The sequence below is a fragment of the Orycteropus afer genome, unplaced genomic scaffold, assembly GCF_000298275.1.
Source record: "Orycteropus afer afer isolate SDZICR_OR568_19922 unplaced genomic scaffold, OryAfe1.0 scaffold00079, whole genome shotgun sequence".
Classification (NCBI taxonomy): Eukaryota; Metazoa; Chordata; class Mammalia; order Tubulidentata; family Orycteropodidae; genus Orycteropus; species Orycteropus afer.
Window position 1 is genome coordinate 10055356 of NW_006921666.1, and position 18050 is coordinate 10073405.

The 18050-nt window shown below is 42.7% G+C and overlaps 1 protein-coding gene across 1 annotated transcript in view; it reads left to right on the plus strand.

Annotated features, from left to right (window-relative positions):
* The window catches only part of DPF3 (double PHD fingers 3), a 340339-nt gene that overhangs the window by 158918 nt on the left and 163371 nt on the right, over positions 1 to 18050 (plus strand). Inside the window, 1 exon segment of the mRNA XM_042781015.1 lies at positions 15350 to 15510. Coding sequence (XP_042636949.1) covers positions 15350 to 15510 — 161 coding nt within the window.

Here is an 18050-nt window from a genome sequence, read left to right on the forward strand (position 1 = left end):
TATTCGTGTTATTTGTATTCTTTCCCTCTTTTCCTTTGTTAAATTTGCCAGTGGTTTGTCAATTTTATTGATCTTTTCAAAAAACCAACTTCTGGTCTTGCTGATTTTTTCTATAGCCCTTCTATTTTCTGTTTCATTGATTTCTGCTCGAATCTTGTTAAATCTGACTCTTAATTTAATAATCTGGCATTATTAATCTAGGTGTTCAGAACCATAGAGATCCCAGAGTCCATCACTCCTTGCTCACATTTAGGAAGAATTTGGTTTCTAAACTGGATATAACTTTTTGTATTTCTCTAATGATATCTTCCTGTGCAGCCCCATATCAACCTACTTCCTAAGTTATTGACAGATTTAAGCTCTGGGCTATTTGGCAGTTTGGGAAACTAAGGCAAAAAGAAGAGAAATAGCTAAGATCATTCAGTAAATTGGTGATGCAATTAGAGAAACCTACTGCCTCCAAGAAAAGAAGTGTTCAAATTTTTTTCCAGTTCTGGAGGCATAACTCACAGTGAAGGGGCAACAGTGGCCTCTGAGAAGGTAGTATTACAGACCAAGAGCCAGGTTCTGGATTGAGTTTGCCTGGGTTACATCCCAACAACGCCACTTGTTGTTAGTTGCCATCAAGTTGATTCTCATTCATGGCAGCCCCATGTGCTCCGTAGGGTTTTCAGTCTTTTAGAGACAGATTGCCAGGCCTGTCTTCTGAGGCACCTCTGGGTGGATTCTAACTGCCAACCCAAGGCACATCACTTCAAATTATGTCTCAGATTTCTAGTCTGTCAAATGGAGGGTGGGGGGTAGGAATAATACGACAGGGCTGATGAGAGGATTAAATGAGATAATACATGTAAAGTGCTTACGATAGTGCCTGGCACACATATTAACCAAAAACCAAACTCACTGCTGTCAATTTGATTCTGACCCATAGCAACCCACATAGGGTTTCCAAGGCTATAAATCTTTATGGAAGTAGACTGCTTCATCTTTCTTCTGCAGAGTAACTTATGGGTTTGAACCACTGACCGTTTGGTTAACAGCCAACTGCCTTAATCACTACACCACCAGAGCTCCCTGACACACACAGTAAAAGCTCAATAAATGTTAGGGATGTGTGACAGTGTGTTGTACTGTGGTGGCTTGTGCGTTGCTGTGATGCTGGAAACTATGCCACCAGTATTTCAAGTACCAGCAGGGTCACCCACGGTGGACAGGTTGCAGTAGAGCTTTCAGACTAAGAAAGAGTAGGAAGAAAGGCCTGCTAATCTATTTCCAAAAATTAGCCAATGAAAACCTATGGATAATGGCAGAATCTTGTCTGACTCACTTGCTTGGGATATGTCATTAGGAGGGATCAGTGGGTGCAGGAAGACATCGTGAAGCAGAAGGCAAATGAGGGCATAGGCGATCATCAGTGAGATGGATTGGCACAGTAGCCTCAATCGTGATTCCAGCATGTTGGCGATTGTGAGAGTGATTCAGGACCAGGTAATGTTGAGCTCTGTTGTACCACCACCACTGCCACCATCATATTGCCATTCTTCTATAAATATGTTGAGAGTATCTCTTGTAGTGCCTAAGGCACTTGACTGCTAACCAGAAGGCTGGCGGTTCAAACCCACCAGCCACTCCTCGGAAGGAAGGTTGGGCAATCTACTTCTGTAGTGACACTGCCTCGGAAACCCCAGGAGGGGTCGCTGTGAGTCGTGTCCGACTTGACGGCACATGACAGCAACAACAATCTTGTATTGTTGGATCGGAGACTTGGGCTGAATTGCTTTACTCCCGACCTATATGTTAAGTGGCTCTCGATGAAGTAGAAAATTGCAGATGATGATGATGGAGCGGGGAGAGGCAAGAGAAAGAAGAAAAGAAGGAAGGAAACTTGGGAAAATTGGTGCACAAGGGGAAAAGAATCAGATTCTAAACTCAGACAAATCCCCTTAAAGTTTTTAATATGGGAAGAAAAATGGATCACCCTGAAGCAGTATAGAGGTTTTGGTATCCTTTGTCATTATTCTGGGTTGTGGAAGTTATAAGGTTAGATTTAGGTGTTTCTAGGATGCACTCAAGTTTTTAGTTTCCCAGGATGTTTCTACATTTTCCACCTGAGAACTTAAATTTGGGGACATGACCAGCTTCTTGGTCAGCTTGATTTTATTCTGTGTTTATTGAAGGGTTTATAAACAGGTGTCTTAAAACAACAACAACAACACACACACACACACAAAAAAAAACCCAACGGCAGGTCTGAGATGGTTCTCTTTGGGGGCTGTCAAGAGAAATTGGGGTGACTCTCAACCTTGGAACAGGTTTTATAAGACTCAGCATTTCTTTGTTTGCTTGATGTCCCTTAAAATAGCAGCCAGGAGATCATTTGGTCTGCAGGGTGTTTGCTTCTGCCGGCTGATTTTAACCAATTCTGACAGGAGGCCAGAGGCCCCAAAGCAAGGTCAGGGCCACAAATCCCATCCCAGCAGGTGCATGATGGGGAGACAGCACCCTCCGAATGACCTTCAAGTTCCTATTGATTTTCTGTCAAGCACTGCTTCCCCACCCCCACTGTGTTCCTGCCCCTAGCACTGCCTGTAGGTTTGGGGCTCTGGAAAAAGACATGGATCAGGTCTCTGAGAAAGAGTGTGCATAGGAGGTTAATTCAGAGAGAGGCCCTTTCAGGGAAATGGATGGTTATATTGGGCCATCTTCTGACAATGTTTGTTGACCATGCCATTATCTGGCCTGGAATGCTCTTTTTGACTGGTGTCATGAGTGACATTGTTTATCCATTTGGGTGTATGTATGGTGGCATTGTATGGCCATGAGCAAGATTTGAGTGGACTGTGGAGTGAGCCCTTCACCTACTATCATAGCCGTATTGGGTAGGGAGGTTTAGATGTGAGGAGATGGTGAGATTCCCATTCTATGTACTGGCAGCCTCCTACCAGCACTCACCTTGTTGCCCTCTGAGAGGCTGGTCACCCACATGATTCAACTATTGATTGCAGATAGGTCTTTTTGCCCTGTCTAGGGATAAGAAGGGGTATATCTATCCATTTACTCATTTGTTAATATGTTGTTGTTGTTGTTAGGTGCCGTTGAGTCGGCCCCGACTCATAGCGACCCCTCCTTGGGTTTCCGAGGCAGTATCACTACGGAAGTAGGATTGCCCAACCTTCCTTCCGAGGAGTGGCTGGTGGGTTTGAACCGCCAGGCTTCTGGTTAGCAGTCAAGTGCTTTAGCCACTATGCTATATAGGTTGAGCATTTCCTATGTCCCAGATCCTGGATTAGGTGCAGAGGGCACAGTGGTGGACAATACAGATGAGAACCCTGCTCTAGTAGAGCTTACAACTTAGCTGTGTGGAGATAATCAGTAGGCAAAGCAGAAACAGGGTTATAGATAGTGATGTTGTGTTTGTTAGGTGCTGCTGAGTCAGCTCTGACTCGATGACCGTATGTGTAACAGAGTGAGGTACTGCTCAGTCCTGTGCCAACCTCATGGTCATTGGAGTGTTTGAATCCACTGCTGTGCCCATTGTGTCATCCCATGTCATTGAGGATTTCCTTCATTTTCACTGACCCTGTACTTTACCAAACATGATGTCCTTTTCTAGTGATTGGTCTTCCAATCTTTGGATGACATGTCCAAAGTAAGTGAGCTGAAGTCTTATCATCCTCATTGCTTTCTTTTTAAATAAGTTTTTAGTGTGATTTGGGTGAAAGTTTACAGAGCAAATTAATTTTCTATACAGCAGTTCACATATACTTTGTCTCATGATGTTAACTGCAATTTCCCAAAAAGCAACAGCTCTCTTCCCACTTCCTCCACATGATTACCTCTTCCCTGCATCCTTCCCTCCCATGTACTCCTGCCCTGAGCTGTCTCCCAGAACACACACAGCCCTTCTATTCTCCCATGATTGATTTTTCCAAGGAGTGTATCTACCTAATGTAAATGTTCAACTCACATGCCTGTCTTGGAAGCCACAGGAGTGGGTTTAATTTCAGATCTGAAGGGCAGCTAGGGGCCATAGTCTCAGGGTTTTCACCAGGCTCTTCAGACCAGCAAACCTGGTCCTTTTTTTTTTTTTTGTCTTAAATGATTTTGAGTTTTGTTCCACATTGTTTTCCTGCTCTATTCAGGATCTCCTACATATATCCCCCTCTGAGTGTTTGACAGTGGTAGCTGGGCACCATCTAATTCTTCTGGTCTCATAGTCATATAGGCTGTCACCCTCATTTCTAACATTCTGGTTGTATTTCTTCAAAGACTGATTTATTTGATCTTCTGCAGCTTATGGTATATTCAGTATTCTTTGCCAATAACACAGCTTGAATGCATCAATTTTTCTTTGTCTTCTTTGTCTTTGTCTTCCTGGTAGCATAGTGCCTAAGGCACTTGAGTGATAACCAGAAGGCTGGTGGTTCAAACCCACCAGCCACTCCTAGGAAGAAAGGTTGGGCAATCTAGTTCCATAGTGATATTGCCTCAGAAACCCAAGGAGAGGTCACTGTGAGTTGGGTCTGACTCGATGGCACATAACAACAACAACAACAACATCATTATTTGCATGCATATGAGGCAATTGAAAAGACCATGGGTTGAGTCAGGTGTACCTTAGTCCTCAAAGTGACAGCTTTGCTTTCTAAAACTTAAAAGAGGCCTTTTGTAGCAGCTTTATCCAATTCAATGATAGTGGTAAGTGTTATGTTGTTGTTGTTGTTATGTGCTGTCGAGTCGGACCTGACTCATAGCGACCCCTCCTTGGGTTTCTGAGGCAGTATCACTACGAAAGTAGATTAAAAAAAAAAAAAAATATCACCTGGAGCAACAGAGGAAGAAGCAGAATCATGAACAGAAGGAAGAAATGGAGTGTGTGGCTAATTGCCTCCAGAATAACTGTCTTCTTTCCACAAGACTAGCAGGACTAGATGGTTCCCAGCTACCATTACTGAACATTTTCATCAAAGCTTCTGTAGAAGAATTCAGATCAAAAGGAGGAAAATGAGGAGGAGAGTTTCAAATTCTCACAGGATTCAGACTTTCTGGAGCCACTGAAGTTAGATGAACCCCTGAAACTGTTGCCATTAGAAAATCTTTAAACCTTAAGCCAAAAATATCCCCTAAAGTGTTCTTTAAATCAAACAATAAACCCATTGCCATGGAGTCAATTCTGACTCATTGTAACCCTATAGAACAGAGTAGAACTGCACCATAGGGTTTCTAAGGCTGTAAACCTTTACAGATGCAGACTGCCTCATCTTTCTCCCGCAGAGTGGTTGGTGCATTTGAACCAGTGACCTTTTGGTTAGCAGCCGAATGCTTAACCACTGTGCCACCAGAACTCCTTAAACCAAAAGATATTTAGGGTTAGTGAAAATTAGTGGCCTTGAGCATTGTGGTCTTTTAAAGAACTATCTATATGGGGTCAAATTGACAACAGCAACTCACAGATTAGAAAGAAAACTTAGGGAGCAGTGAGTTCATGTTAAGAGAGAGGAACAGTTTAGAAAAGGAGAATGAAAATGGTCTCACAACATGAAGAATGTAATTGGTGTCACTAGATTGTACGTGTAGTAATTGTTAAATTGGTGAGTGTTGTGCTGTGTATATTTTCAACAACAACGAAAAAATATTAAAATAGGTTAATGAGATAGCATGAGATAGGGTAGGAGTGGGGTGGTCAAGGCTTTGCTGAGAAGCCAGACATAAAAAAATCTGGAAGAACTGTGTACCAGGTAGAGGGAATGACAAATGCAAAGGCCCTGAGGTGAGGGGATCTTGGTATAGCAGAACAGAGAGAAGTGCAGTGAGAATGGAGTCCAGTGAACAAGGAGAGCAGGAACAAGGTGAGGTAGGAAGGGTGGGCACAGCCAGACAATATGGGAGCCTGTAGCCACAGGAAGGAGTTTGGATTTTATTCTAAGGGCAGTGAGAGGCCATTGGAAGGATTTGAGGAGGAGAATGTCATGGTCTGATTTCCATTTTATAAAGATCACTTGGGCTAGAGATTTAAGTACAGGAGCATGTGTTCTTTTGTGGCTGAGTTATAAAGGCCAGGCTAATATTCCCTTTCCTGGAGGAGGGCAGCAGTGAGACCCTCATATTTTAATAGAAAAGATGGGGGCTGAGAATCTGTTTGTCTAAGAATTGTCTCTCATCGATGGTCTGCTTCTGCTGGCGATTGCTCCTGGGGAACAATATCTTAGTGCCTAGCTTATAGCTGGGGTTTCAATACAGACTCTGTACATGAACCAGTGAGACTAAAAATAATCAATGAACTTACTGTGATTAGGTATTGTTTTCTTTCTTTCTAGGTATGATTCACTCTAGAGACAGCGATCCTCACCTACCCCCCTCCCCAGTTTTGAAAGTTGGTTGCATTCTATACATTCTTGGAAAGATTTATTTTGTCACGTCTGGATGCCATTTGAAAGGCAAACCTTGGACAAAGAGAAGCTGCTAAGTCTTTTTCCTCCTCAGAGCACCCCCTTTTCCATCCCCCTGCCGTTATTTACTTGAAGGAATCACACTGCTTTTCTCCTGCCTCCAGCATCCTGTTCTTGGCAGCCCCTTGACTTCAGCCCTGAGTTGCGTATGTCATCAGAACACCCAGTGGCAGCTCAGAAATCATGGCCAAGTTCAATATAAATTCCATCTTGCTTAGGCAGCTTTGCATAATAAGTCCCTGAAAAGTCTTCACCAGAGTAGGTGCCAGAGAAGGAATTTATTAGGTCTAGTGGACTTGAACATCAGACTGAGTGGCATTTAGTTGTGATGGGAGTTTTAGGGTTCAAATTCTTTGCCTGTCTTGGCTTTTGCAAGGCAATACCCTTGACCCCACCGTGTCCTTCCTGATGTCAGGAAGATCAGAGTCACCTTTACAGTGACCATTCTAAGGATGCCAAGGAGTTCTTTGTACATTTATGTCGATCAAGTCTCATGGATGTTTTGTTAGGGTTAAGGACTTCCATGAGAATAGTCTGCTACATGTGGGTGCTTTCAGGTTAATCCATGCTAGCTGCCTGAGAAAATTTCCCTGTTTAACTTAGTTTGAGTTAAATAAACTAAGTGGGCTTTCCAGCTCTGCCACTGAAACATGGTGGTCAAAGAGCATCACAAATCCCTCTTGTTCGTGCTCTTGCTTTGGAGGTTGGGGGCTAGCCTCAGAATCTCACATTTCTCATAATCAATTACTGAAGGATCTGTCAAGAATGCAGGTGTCTGGAGCTCATCCCAAACCTCCAGAATCAGAATTTCATGCCTCCCCCCTTCCCCACTGATTCTGGCAAAACCAACATTCCAGAGTGAGGGCCCTAGATCATTCTTATGGGAAGTGAGGTGATGGCATTCTTGATAAGCACAAATGGGGTGTTTCTTTCATTAGCAGAGGAGGAGCTGGTCCTCCTAGATGGGTCTGTAGAGATTATAGCCTAGGAAGCCCTATGGGGCAGTTCTACTCTGTCATATGATGCCACTGTGAGTTGGAATCAACTCTACAGACACAGTAATCTTTATAGCAACACATCGCGGAGCTGCTGGTGGGTTTGAACCACTGACCTTCAGGTTAGCAGCCAAGTGCTTAATCACCAAGTGTCCTTATAGTCTAGTACAGAAGACAGATATTAAACATTGAATTGAGTTGAAATTGACGTTACCAATAGTATTGTTGGAAGAGGATAGAATGAAGGAGGAAGGGGATTGAAATCTTTCTCACTCATCCTCTGTAGCCCTCTCCTGTTTTAACCATTCAAATATGTGAAGCCTGGTGTTCTTTCAAGGATATCTTTAGTAATAGAGCAGCTTCAAGAAAAATGAGAAGAGTCTCCCACCTTGCCAAATATTGTCCCTTGCTTGCTAGTTATAATAAAAAACTACATGAATGAGAGACGGCTTCCCATGCCTTAATTAGAGTTTAAACACTTAAATGCAAAGGGCAGGGAGTTAGCATATTGGCGCAGATGAATTTTACTGTGTGATTTTATGGGCAGTTGTGGAATTGTGGGGAGCTGAGTAAGATGGCAGGAGAGCCAGGTGCCCATAGAGAATAAGAGGGGACTGCTGGGGGAAAGGAGGGGCCCCAAATCCTGTCCTAGGCCAGGCTTCTGTATATCTCTGCTTATCTCTGTGCATGTGAACAAAGAGAAGTGATGGGCCAAGGTCCTGTTTTTACAGCAAAAGGGGACTTGTGGTCTCAGCAGTGGGAACTGAGAAAAGAATGATGGCCAGAGAAATGAAAGAACTCAGTGTCAGATGGGATGAAGGAAAAGGGAGGGTCAAGGACAACTTGCCAGGGAGACGTGAGAACAGTGTTCCCTCTACCCCCCAAGCCTAGGAGAATGGAAACTCTGGGGAGGAAGCAGGTTCTGGCAGAAGATGAGGAGTTTGCTTTTGGACTTGTGATTGAGATATGGCAGGACACCTGTCCTTGGGTCAGAACACAGAGCCAGGGAGAGAGTGAAGAGGGAGGACCCTCAAGGGTCTGGGTTGGAGACCTGGATATGGGAGTGAGCTCAGAACCGTAGATATGGAATCTAAGAGAGTGGAGGAAGTCTTGAGAGGAAGGTCATATGTTAGGAAGAAGAGGAGCAGAGTGTCTTGGAGAAGGTGTCATGGGTTCTTAAAATTACATTCAAAGCCTTTTGCTATTGCTGGGGGCTCTGGTAGTGTAGTGCCTAAGGCACTTGACTGCTAACCAGAAGGCTGGCGGTTCAAACCCACCAGCCACTCCTTGGAAGGAAGATTGGGCAATCTACATCCGTAGTGATACTGCCTCGGAAACTCAAGGAGGGGTCGCTATGAGTCGGGTCTGACTCGACAGCACATAACAACAACAACAACAGCAACAACAGCTGTCAAATTACTCCCGACACATGATGACCTCATGTATGCAGAATGAATGGCTGCCTGATCTTGTGCCATTCCCATCATCAATTGCCTCCACTGAGAAGGGTGGTGGCTGTTCCTTGGTAGGATTCAAACTTGGGTTTCTTGCATGGAAGGTGAGCATTCTACCACTGAACCACCACTGCCCCCTTTTGGAGGAGTCTCATGTTTTTTTCACTCAGAATCAACTTTAACCCTTTGGAATTTCTCTCTCCAAGGATATGCTCCCAGAGCTAACTAAGATGGCTCCCTCAGTCCAGGTGGGGTTACAAAGGGAAATCCCTCACTCCGAGGGTACCTCCCAAAGCCCACCAGAGTCAGGCAGCCAGCGGGGCTCCAACCAGCAGGTCGTGGCATCTCCTGCTTGGCTGTCACAGAGAGCTCAGCAATTTGTTCCCCTTTCTGATCGCAGCCTTGAGTAGCCTGAAGTCAGCTGTTGATGAGAACATCATTCTTGTGCCAGCCTCTTCAAGCCTAATACATCTATCATCCCAGGGTAACCCAGCCCCCTCGGTTTGGTGCCCACAGGTGATGGCCGAGGCTGGGCTGTGCCTGACCCAGCCAGAGGCAGGTGGGCCAGCACGCCACAGAATCTATCATTCCTGCCAGCCTTTCCCAGTTCTCTCTGTCCCTTGCAACTTTAATGCAAATGTCACCCCAGGGATCTTATCAGTGTGGGATTCTCCACCCCCCCCCCATGTAAATACCATATTGGAAAGGACATTTGTCCTCTTCCTTTAAATTGCTTTCCACGGGTTAGGGAGCCCTGGCCATTGATTTTCTTCTAGAGAGTGGCAAGCCCTGTGAAGATTTTGGCTAATTAACTTTTAGAGAAGTACAGCTTGGATTTACCAAGGAGGTTAAAGTCTCTCTGCCTCTTGTATCTTGAAAAAGTCTTTAAACTTTGGTTTTTGGATCTCTGCCAGCACCCTGTCTATTTAAATGTGACTTCCCTGGGTCTGATGGTAGAGGGGGATGTCACATTTTTGCTGTTAGCTTCCATGTTTAATTCAGTTGTTTCAGTCTGCAGCAAGCCTTTTCTGTTTACTAAAGAGAGGTATTACGCACATAAAGATTACATTGAAAAAAACACATTCTCCCCAGCATGCCTGTTACTAATAACATCACGTTATGAAAGTGGAAAGTATTTAAGATGAAATTAATTTTTGCCAGGCATGCCATTTTGTTTGACTTTCTTGTTTCATGTGGTAGTGCAGGCTTTGGCCAATCTTACTTTTCATTTTCAGCAAGTTCACGTTCTTGTTCCCTTCTTCTGAATTGGAGCTGCTAGAAGCTGGTTACTAATGTAACAGGAAAAGTCCAATTTGAGATCCCACTGTGGATTTCTTTAGTATCGGAGTCTACAGGTTTGTTTAGAGAATGGAAACCCCGTTCCCTCTAGTAGGTGACTTTTAGTGTGTCATTCTTCCCTATTCCCCCTTTGTTTTGGATCTTGTTTTATGGGTTCTCTTGCAGCAGAATTTCTGGGTCTGGAATAGTTAATGCCTTTTTTGGCAGTCTGTCAAAAGATCGTGGGAAACCAGATTGCTGTTTCTTACATCAGACACCTCTCATGCGTTCTTGTCAGTTCTCATCCACGTGGCGTGGCTGATTCATGGAGAGGAGCTGGAGCACCCAGGATTTCTTGGACAGGCGGTGTCATCTTGTCTGGGTTGAGCTGACTGTGAAAGTTCTCAGTCACACTGAGCTGCATTGCCTTGTTGTTGTTAGTTACCATCAAGTTGGCTCCAACTCCTGGCGACCCCATGTATAACAAGATGAAACATTCCCAGGTCCCATGCTATCTTTATGATCATTGGTTGACTTGAGTCCATTGTTGCAGCCATGGTGTATTTTGGGTGCCTCCCACCCTAGGGGGCGCATCTTCCAGCACTGCATTGGACTGTATTCTATTGTGACCCATGGGGTTTTCATTGGCTAATTTTGGGAAGGAAATCACCAGCCCTTTCTTCTCAGTCTATTTCAGTCCAAAAGCTCTGCTGAAACCTGCTCACAGTTTCAGCACAGTGGGTGTCCCTGCCAGAATTTGAAATATTGAAGGCATAGCTTACCGTATCATAACAACACCAACCTACCACAGTATGACAAACTGACAGAAGAATGGTGGTACATTGTCTTGTTGTTATGTACTGTCAAGTCAGTTCCGACTCATAGCAACCCTCCGTCCAGCAGAATGAAACGCAGCCTGATCCTGCACAATCCTCTCAGTTGTTGCTGTTTGAGCCCATTGTTGCAGCCACTGTGTCAATCCATCTCCTTGAAGGTCTTCCTCTTTTTTCACTCCCCATCTCTACTTTTCCAGGTATTATATCCTCCTCTAGGGACTGGTCCCTCCTTATAACATGTCCAAAATATGGGAGTGTCTCCGTCCTCATTTCTAAGGAGCATTGTGGCTGTAATTCTGAGATAGATTTCTTTGTTCTTCTGGCAGTCCATGGTATATTCAGTATTTTCACCAATACCATAATTCAAATGCATCAGTTCTTCTTCAGTCTCCTTTATTCATTGTCCAGCTTTCATGTGCATATGAGGCAATTGAAAATACTATGACTTGAGTCAGGCACACCTTAGTCCTCAAAGTGACGTCTTAGTGGGAGGTATTGAAAGTAGTGTAATGCAGATATGAATGCTTTTTGGGAAATGGTTCTTCTTTTTAACCTATCTCATGATCCTTGTTACCAACTTTGATTACATCAGCTTATGTGTGTTTAGTTTTATAGCATTTTAATGGACTTTCATCCCTTAAGACCCCTAAATTCATTTCCAGCTGTGTGACCATTACAATTTCATTTCAGTTTCATTTTGGAACTGCTGGGATACTTTCTGAGTGCATCACTCCTTCCTTGTAATAGTGAGCATGTTCAAAGGTGAGAAGGATAAAATCAGTTTCCTGTAGGAGGCATGTCAACAAGTATTTCCAAATGATGCCTCAGAAGCTTGAATGGTTGTCCTCTTAGAATAAGAAATTTGCTTTAAACTCATTGGTAGAATCTGATCCATTGGTTTTTTTTTTTAAAGAAAAACAAGAAACCCCAGAAAAGTCATTTTAAGCATGAACTTCTTTATTCCTCTATTTTGCTTAAGAAATATATTATTTTTAACTTAGACATTTTCTTTCTCAGTTTTTGACTTCATCAAATCTACGTAGAGCCAAAATGAAGGGCCATTCATAATGTTACTTCCTAATAAGTTTCTTAATTGTCCTTTTTGCCCCTTCAGTCTCTGTGACCCCTGCTCTTCTGTCCCTTCCTCTTGCCTCCCACTTAGAAGTTCAAGTGTATCTGGTAGAGGTTGTGTTATCCTATTTGTATCTACTTGAGCAATTTATTAGTTTCTACCAGGTACCTGTATTTTATTCACTAGGCATTTGAGATCCTTGATTATTTTTATGCTTTACATTGGTCTTTGAAAAAGACACTGTCTTAAAATTACTAGTGCTTATCAAAGTTCAACAAGACAGAAAATAACAAATGCTGGCGAGGTTGTGGAGAGATTGGGACTCTCATACACTGCTGGTGGGACTGTAAAATGGTACAACCATTGTGGAAAGCAGTATGGCGATTCCTTCAAAAGTTGGAAATACAAATACCATTTGACCCAGCCATCCCATTACTAGGTATATACCCTAAAGAAGTGAGAGCCATAACAAGAACAGATACATGCACGCCGATGTTCATCGCAGCACTATTTACAATAGCCAAAACTTGGAAACAACCTAGATGTCCAACAACTGAGGAATGGATAACCAAACTTTGGTACATTCACACAATGGAATACTATGCAACGCTAAAGAATAATGTAGAATCTGCAAAACACCGCATAACGTGGATGAACTTGGAGGACATTATGCTGAGTGAAATAAGTCAGTCACAAAAGGACAAATATTGTATTAGTCCGTTATTGTAAAAGTTAAGGAAAGGTTTATCTATTGGAGGACATTTTCTTTGTTGGTTACCAGGGGTGGGAGGGGAGGGAATGCTGTTAGATAGATAGAGATAAATATTGATTTGGGTAAAGAGAAGGGCAATGTACCAAATGTGAGTGACCAGTATAGCAGCATTGAGGATGAGAAAGACAGAGAGAGTTACATGGGCAGTACAAACAACAAATATGAACCCCTTTGCAAATACAATACTGAGTTGTCAATGAAAGCAAACATGGGTATAGGGACGGATAGATGGGTGAACAAGCTAAACAATTATGTATGTCTAAATGGAGAGTGTATCCAAGATCATATACAGGGTTGGCAGACAATGGGCCTCTCAGGGTGCAGAAGAGTATGAAGGGATGGACACTGGGAGGAGGTAACTATGGGGAGGAAGTGGGAGGGGAGCTGCTGCATTGTAAATTTTGGTCAATGACATGAGACAAAGTATATGTGAACTGCTGTATGAAAAGTGAATTTACTCTGTAAATCTTCACCCAAATCCTAATAAAAAAAAAAAAAATTACTAGTGCTACCTTAGGTTCAGGGATGCCAAGGCCATCTTAGTCTGAACTTTGTCTGGAAGTTCTACTGAGGTCTGTTCAGAATCATAACAGCACACAAGCCACCACTGTGCATGAGGTGCAGCGACCAGAGATTGGACAAGAGTTCTGTTACTGTACCACCAGTGCTCTCAGCTTTATTTTTACAGCATGGATAAAAGTTACTGAGCTCTGACCACGAACCAGGCATTCAGGACAATACCAAGAAGAGTAGGATCGGGTCTGTGTCCTGGAATGGGTCTAGCAGGGAACCTGATTACAGGCACAACTGGTTGTAACGTAAGTAGAGTGAGACAAATGCAGTAATGAAAGCAAACTCATGGTATAGTCTAGTGGTTAAGACTATAGGCTTCAAGGCAGACCTGCGCTCAGAGCCTAATCCTGTCCCTCATTGGCTGTATGCTGTACATGTTGTCAACTTTTCTGAATCTTAATTTCTTTATCTGTAAACCAAAGATACTTGACAGGCTTGCTGTGAAGATGAAATGAACCAATGTCTAGCACAATGCTGTCCAATAAAAGTATAATGTAAATCACATATGAAATTAAAAATTTTCTAGTAGACACATTGAAAAAAGGTAAAAAGAAACAGGTGATATTAATTTTAATAAAGTTATTTAAGTGACATTCAAAATATTACCATTTCAATATGTAATCTATATAAAAGTACTAACGAGACACTTGACATACTCTGTTTTCATATGTCTTCGAAATCTAAGGTGTATTTTATACTTACAGCGCTTCTCCATTTGTGCTAGCCACATTTCAAGTGTTCAACAGAGCAGGTCTAAAAAATACTTAGCATCCTGCCTTGCACAGAGTACATCCTGAATATATGTCATTGAAAGAGCCCTGGTGGAACAGTGGTTAAATGCTTGACTGCTAACAGAAAGGTCAGCAGTTTGAACCCATCAGTTGCTCCACAGGAGAAAGATGTGGCAGTCTGCTTCTATAAAGGTACAGCTAGGAAACCATATGGGGCAATTCTACTCTGTCCTGTAGGGTTGCATATACAGGTAGGGTATATGTCATTGTCATCATCATCATCATTACTATTTCAAAGTAAGCACTAATGTAAAAGTTACTAAGAAAATAGGGTTAATGTCATTTAACAGCAAAATTTCCAGAAATACATTCGTTCTTCATTTTCTCTGCCATTCTAAGATCACAAACAGATCAAAGTAAAGGAGAGAAAAAAGTCAAACTCCCCTTTACCCCCTAGCAAATCAAACAATCTTTCTGTTTCCTAGTCCTTCCAGTCTTTGTTTGTATGGGTGACTTTCGTTTATTGTAATGGAAGTCTATGCATCTGTGCTGGTGGATTGCGTTCATTCTAGAGTGCCTTCACTGGCAAGTTTATATTACCACTGAGAATAAGTGTAGCTAATGAGCTCTGGTAGCGTAGTGCCTAAAGCACTTGACTGTTAACCAGAAGGCTGGTGGTTCAAACCCACCAGCCACTCCTTGGAAGGAAAGTTGGGCAATCTACTTCTGTAGTGATACCACCTCGGAAGCCCAAGGAGGGGTCACTATGAGTCGGGTCGGACTCGACGGCACATAGCAACAATGGCAGATGTTAATGAGTAGACTCTAGAAGCCTAATCATAGTAGATCCCATGCAGAAGGTTGTTCAAGAGCTACTGCCGTTCTGGAGCAAGTCCTCACGCTTCCTAGAGCACCAAATTTGCTTCTTATAAATGTGGTTGATCTTGGGGCTCTAGGTTCTTTGTTAAAAGGATTTCTAAGTTCTTTGGTGGCTTGAGATATGAAAGAGGATCTGATGAAGACCTGACATTGAGTTGCATTCTGCCCCTTGACAAAGCTCTTGATGCTCATTACCTTGATTCTCACAACCACACAATCCTTCTGGGGAGGTGGGTGAGTGACATCCATTTCCCTCTGGGTGTGTTTCACTTCCCCCTGCCTCACTCCTCTGTTCTCTGTCTCCTGGCAGGCTTGGGGACCAGTTCTACAAGGAAGCCATTGAGCACTGCCGGAGTTATAACTCACGGCTGTGCGCAGAGCGCAGTGTGCGCCTTCCCTTCTTGGACTCTCAGACAGGGGTTGCCCAGAACAACTGCTACATCTGGATGGAGAAGAGGCACCGAGGCCCAGGTGAGCTATGTCACCCCTGGGACCTGCACATGTTTGGGCTTCCAGTCTGGATAGAGGAGGACCAAGGCTCGTCAGGGATCCACATAGCTGGGGTGTACGTTATGAGGCAAGCTGCTACACAGGAGCCTGGAGATACTTTCAAGAAGTTCAGGAACACTCCTGAAAAGTGTTCCAGGGGAAGAAGCAGGAGTATGTGGAACATTGAAGCTATGTCACTGGGTTGAGTGAAAGAGTTGAGGTTGTTTAGCCCAGACGAGAGAGGAGAGGACGTGATACCAATCTTCATCCTTTACCCTTGAGTGTTGGTGTAACCTAATTTTTATCGCTAGAGATCTGCAGTCAGGTCTGCTTGACATTCTTACTAAAAACTTCACCCCCTTAGGTTTCTTATCTGTAAAATGGGGATAATAGCACTTACTTCATAGGATTTTGTTTGGATTAAATGAAGATATTCATAAAGCATTTATACTAAGATTTACCATATAGTAAGTAAGTGTTCTAAAGGTTTTGTCTGTTATCATTGCTATCTATGATTATTACTACTGTTATCTTGACCTGATTTTCTAGGTTCCTGAGGACAGAACAAAAACCAATGATGGAGATAAGAGCAGCATCTATAAGAATGTAGCTTTCTGATTCCATATAGGTATATTTAGAAAATCTTTTCATTATGAAAAATTTCAAACCCATATAAAAGTGGAGAGAATAGTAAAGTGAATCTCCACATTTTTATTACCCAGACTCAGCAATGATTAACTCATGACCAATCTTGTTTCATCTATAGCCACATCCCATTTTTCTCTCTGACCCTACACTATTTTGAAGTACAGTCATGTGTTGCTTAAAGTCCATGATATGTCTGTAAAGTAGGATGTTATATGATTTGGACATTGTATGAACACCATATTATATACAGGTAGTCCCAGTATTACAAACAAGCTACTTTCCTAAATTTGTCTTTAAGTCGAATTTGTACATAAATTGGAATAGTCAGGTATGGTTCAAATCTGACATCAATTAGTCAAATATATGTCTTAGTATATAGTGTACCTTTCCATACATAAAAACATTAAAGAAACTTTAAGATACACTAACCATCTTCAACATAATAATGCAGTAATAATGATAATATTTCATGTCACAAAGTAGCACTTGTTTGTTATTATGAACCATTATATGTATCTTGAATATTTGATATAATAGGCTTTATGAGAATTGGAACAACAGACATGTATATGGTTGGAGTTTGCTTGAGCACATGTTATGTGGCATATGACTGTAGATCTAAGACAGTGTATTATTTCATCTGTAAATGTTACAGTAAAGACTTAACAAAAAATTCCAACAACCCACAACCACCATCAAGGCTCAAAAACTTAACAATAAGACTTTAATGTCATCAAATATTTGGTCAACATTCATCTCCCCAGTAGTTTGTTAGGTTAGGGTCCAGATATGGTTCCTACATTGCAGTTGGTTGATGTGTTTCCTGTTGCTGTTGTTAGGTGCTGTCAAATCAGCTCCAATTCGTAGCAAGCTTATGTAGAACAGAACAAAACCCTACCCACTCCTGTGCCAGCCCCACAATCCTTGCCATACTTTAGCCCATTGTTGCAGCCACTGTGTCAGTACATCTTGTTGAGGGCCTTCCTGTTTTCCTTTTTTTTTTTTTTTAATTAATTTATTTATTTATTGTGCTTTGGGTGCAAATTTACAAAGCAAATTTGTTCTACATTCAACACTTCATGCACATTTGATTCCATGGCTCTGATTACCAACCCCAACCATAAAAACTCTCCTTCCCTCCCCTCCCTGTGATTACCCCCTTCCTGTACCCTTCCTAACTATGCATTCCTGTCTGTTCAGCTTTCTCTCTATGTGAATTCTGCCTCTCTGGTGTCTCATTGCTGATTGATGTGAGGGGTGGGTATTCCTAGAGTAGGTAGATGCACTGCCCTGGGGTAGATGTTCTGCATGTAGGTCTTTATACTATTGGGCTGAGAGCCAATCCATGGAAGTGAGTCCATTTCAAGGCCTGAAGGCTAACCCGGGGTCATAGTCACCGAGGTTCCACCAGTCTCTATCTGACCAGTAATTCTGGTCATTTTTGTGTTTTTCAATTGTGTTCCACATTTTTCCTCCCACTTTATCCAGGATCTCTAGTGGTTGATATTGGTAGCCGGGCACCATCTAGTTCTTCTGGTCTCAGGGTCATGAAGGCTGAGGTCCTCGTGGTCAGTCTTATTCCCTTTTTCATTGACCTTGTACTTTACAGGAGCTCTGGTAGTATAGTGCCTAAGGCACTTGACTGCTAACCAGAAGCCTGGAGGTTCAAACCCGCCAGCCACTCCTCGGAATGAAGATGGGGCAATCTTTTCCTTAGTGATACCACCTTGGAAAACCAAGGAAGGGTTGCTATGAGTCGGATCCGACTTCACAGCAGTGAATTTTCCACTTTACCAAGCATGACATCCTTCTCCAGGGAATGGTCCCATCTGACAACATGACCAAAGTAGGTGAGACGAAGTCTGGCCATTCTT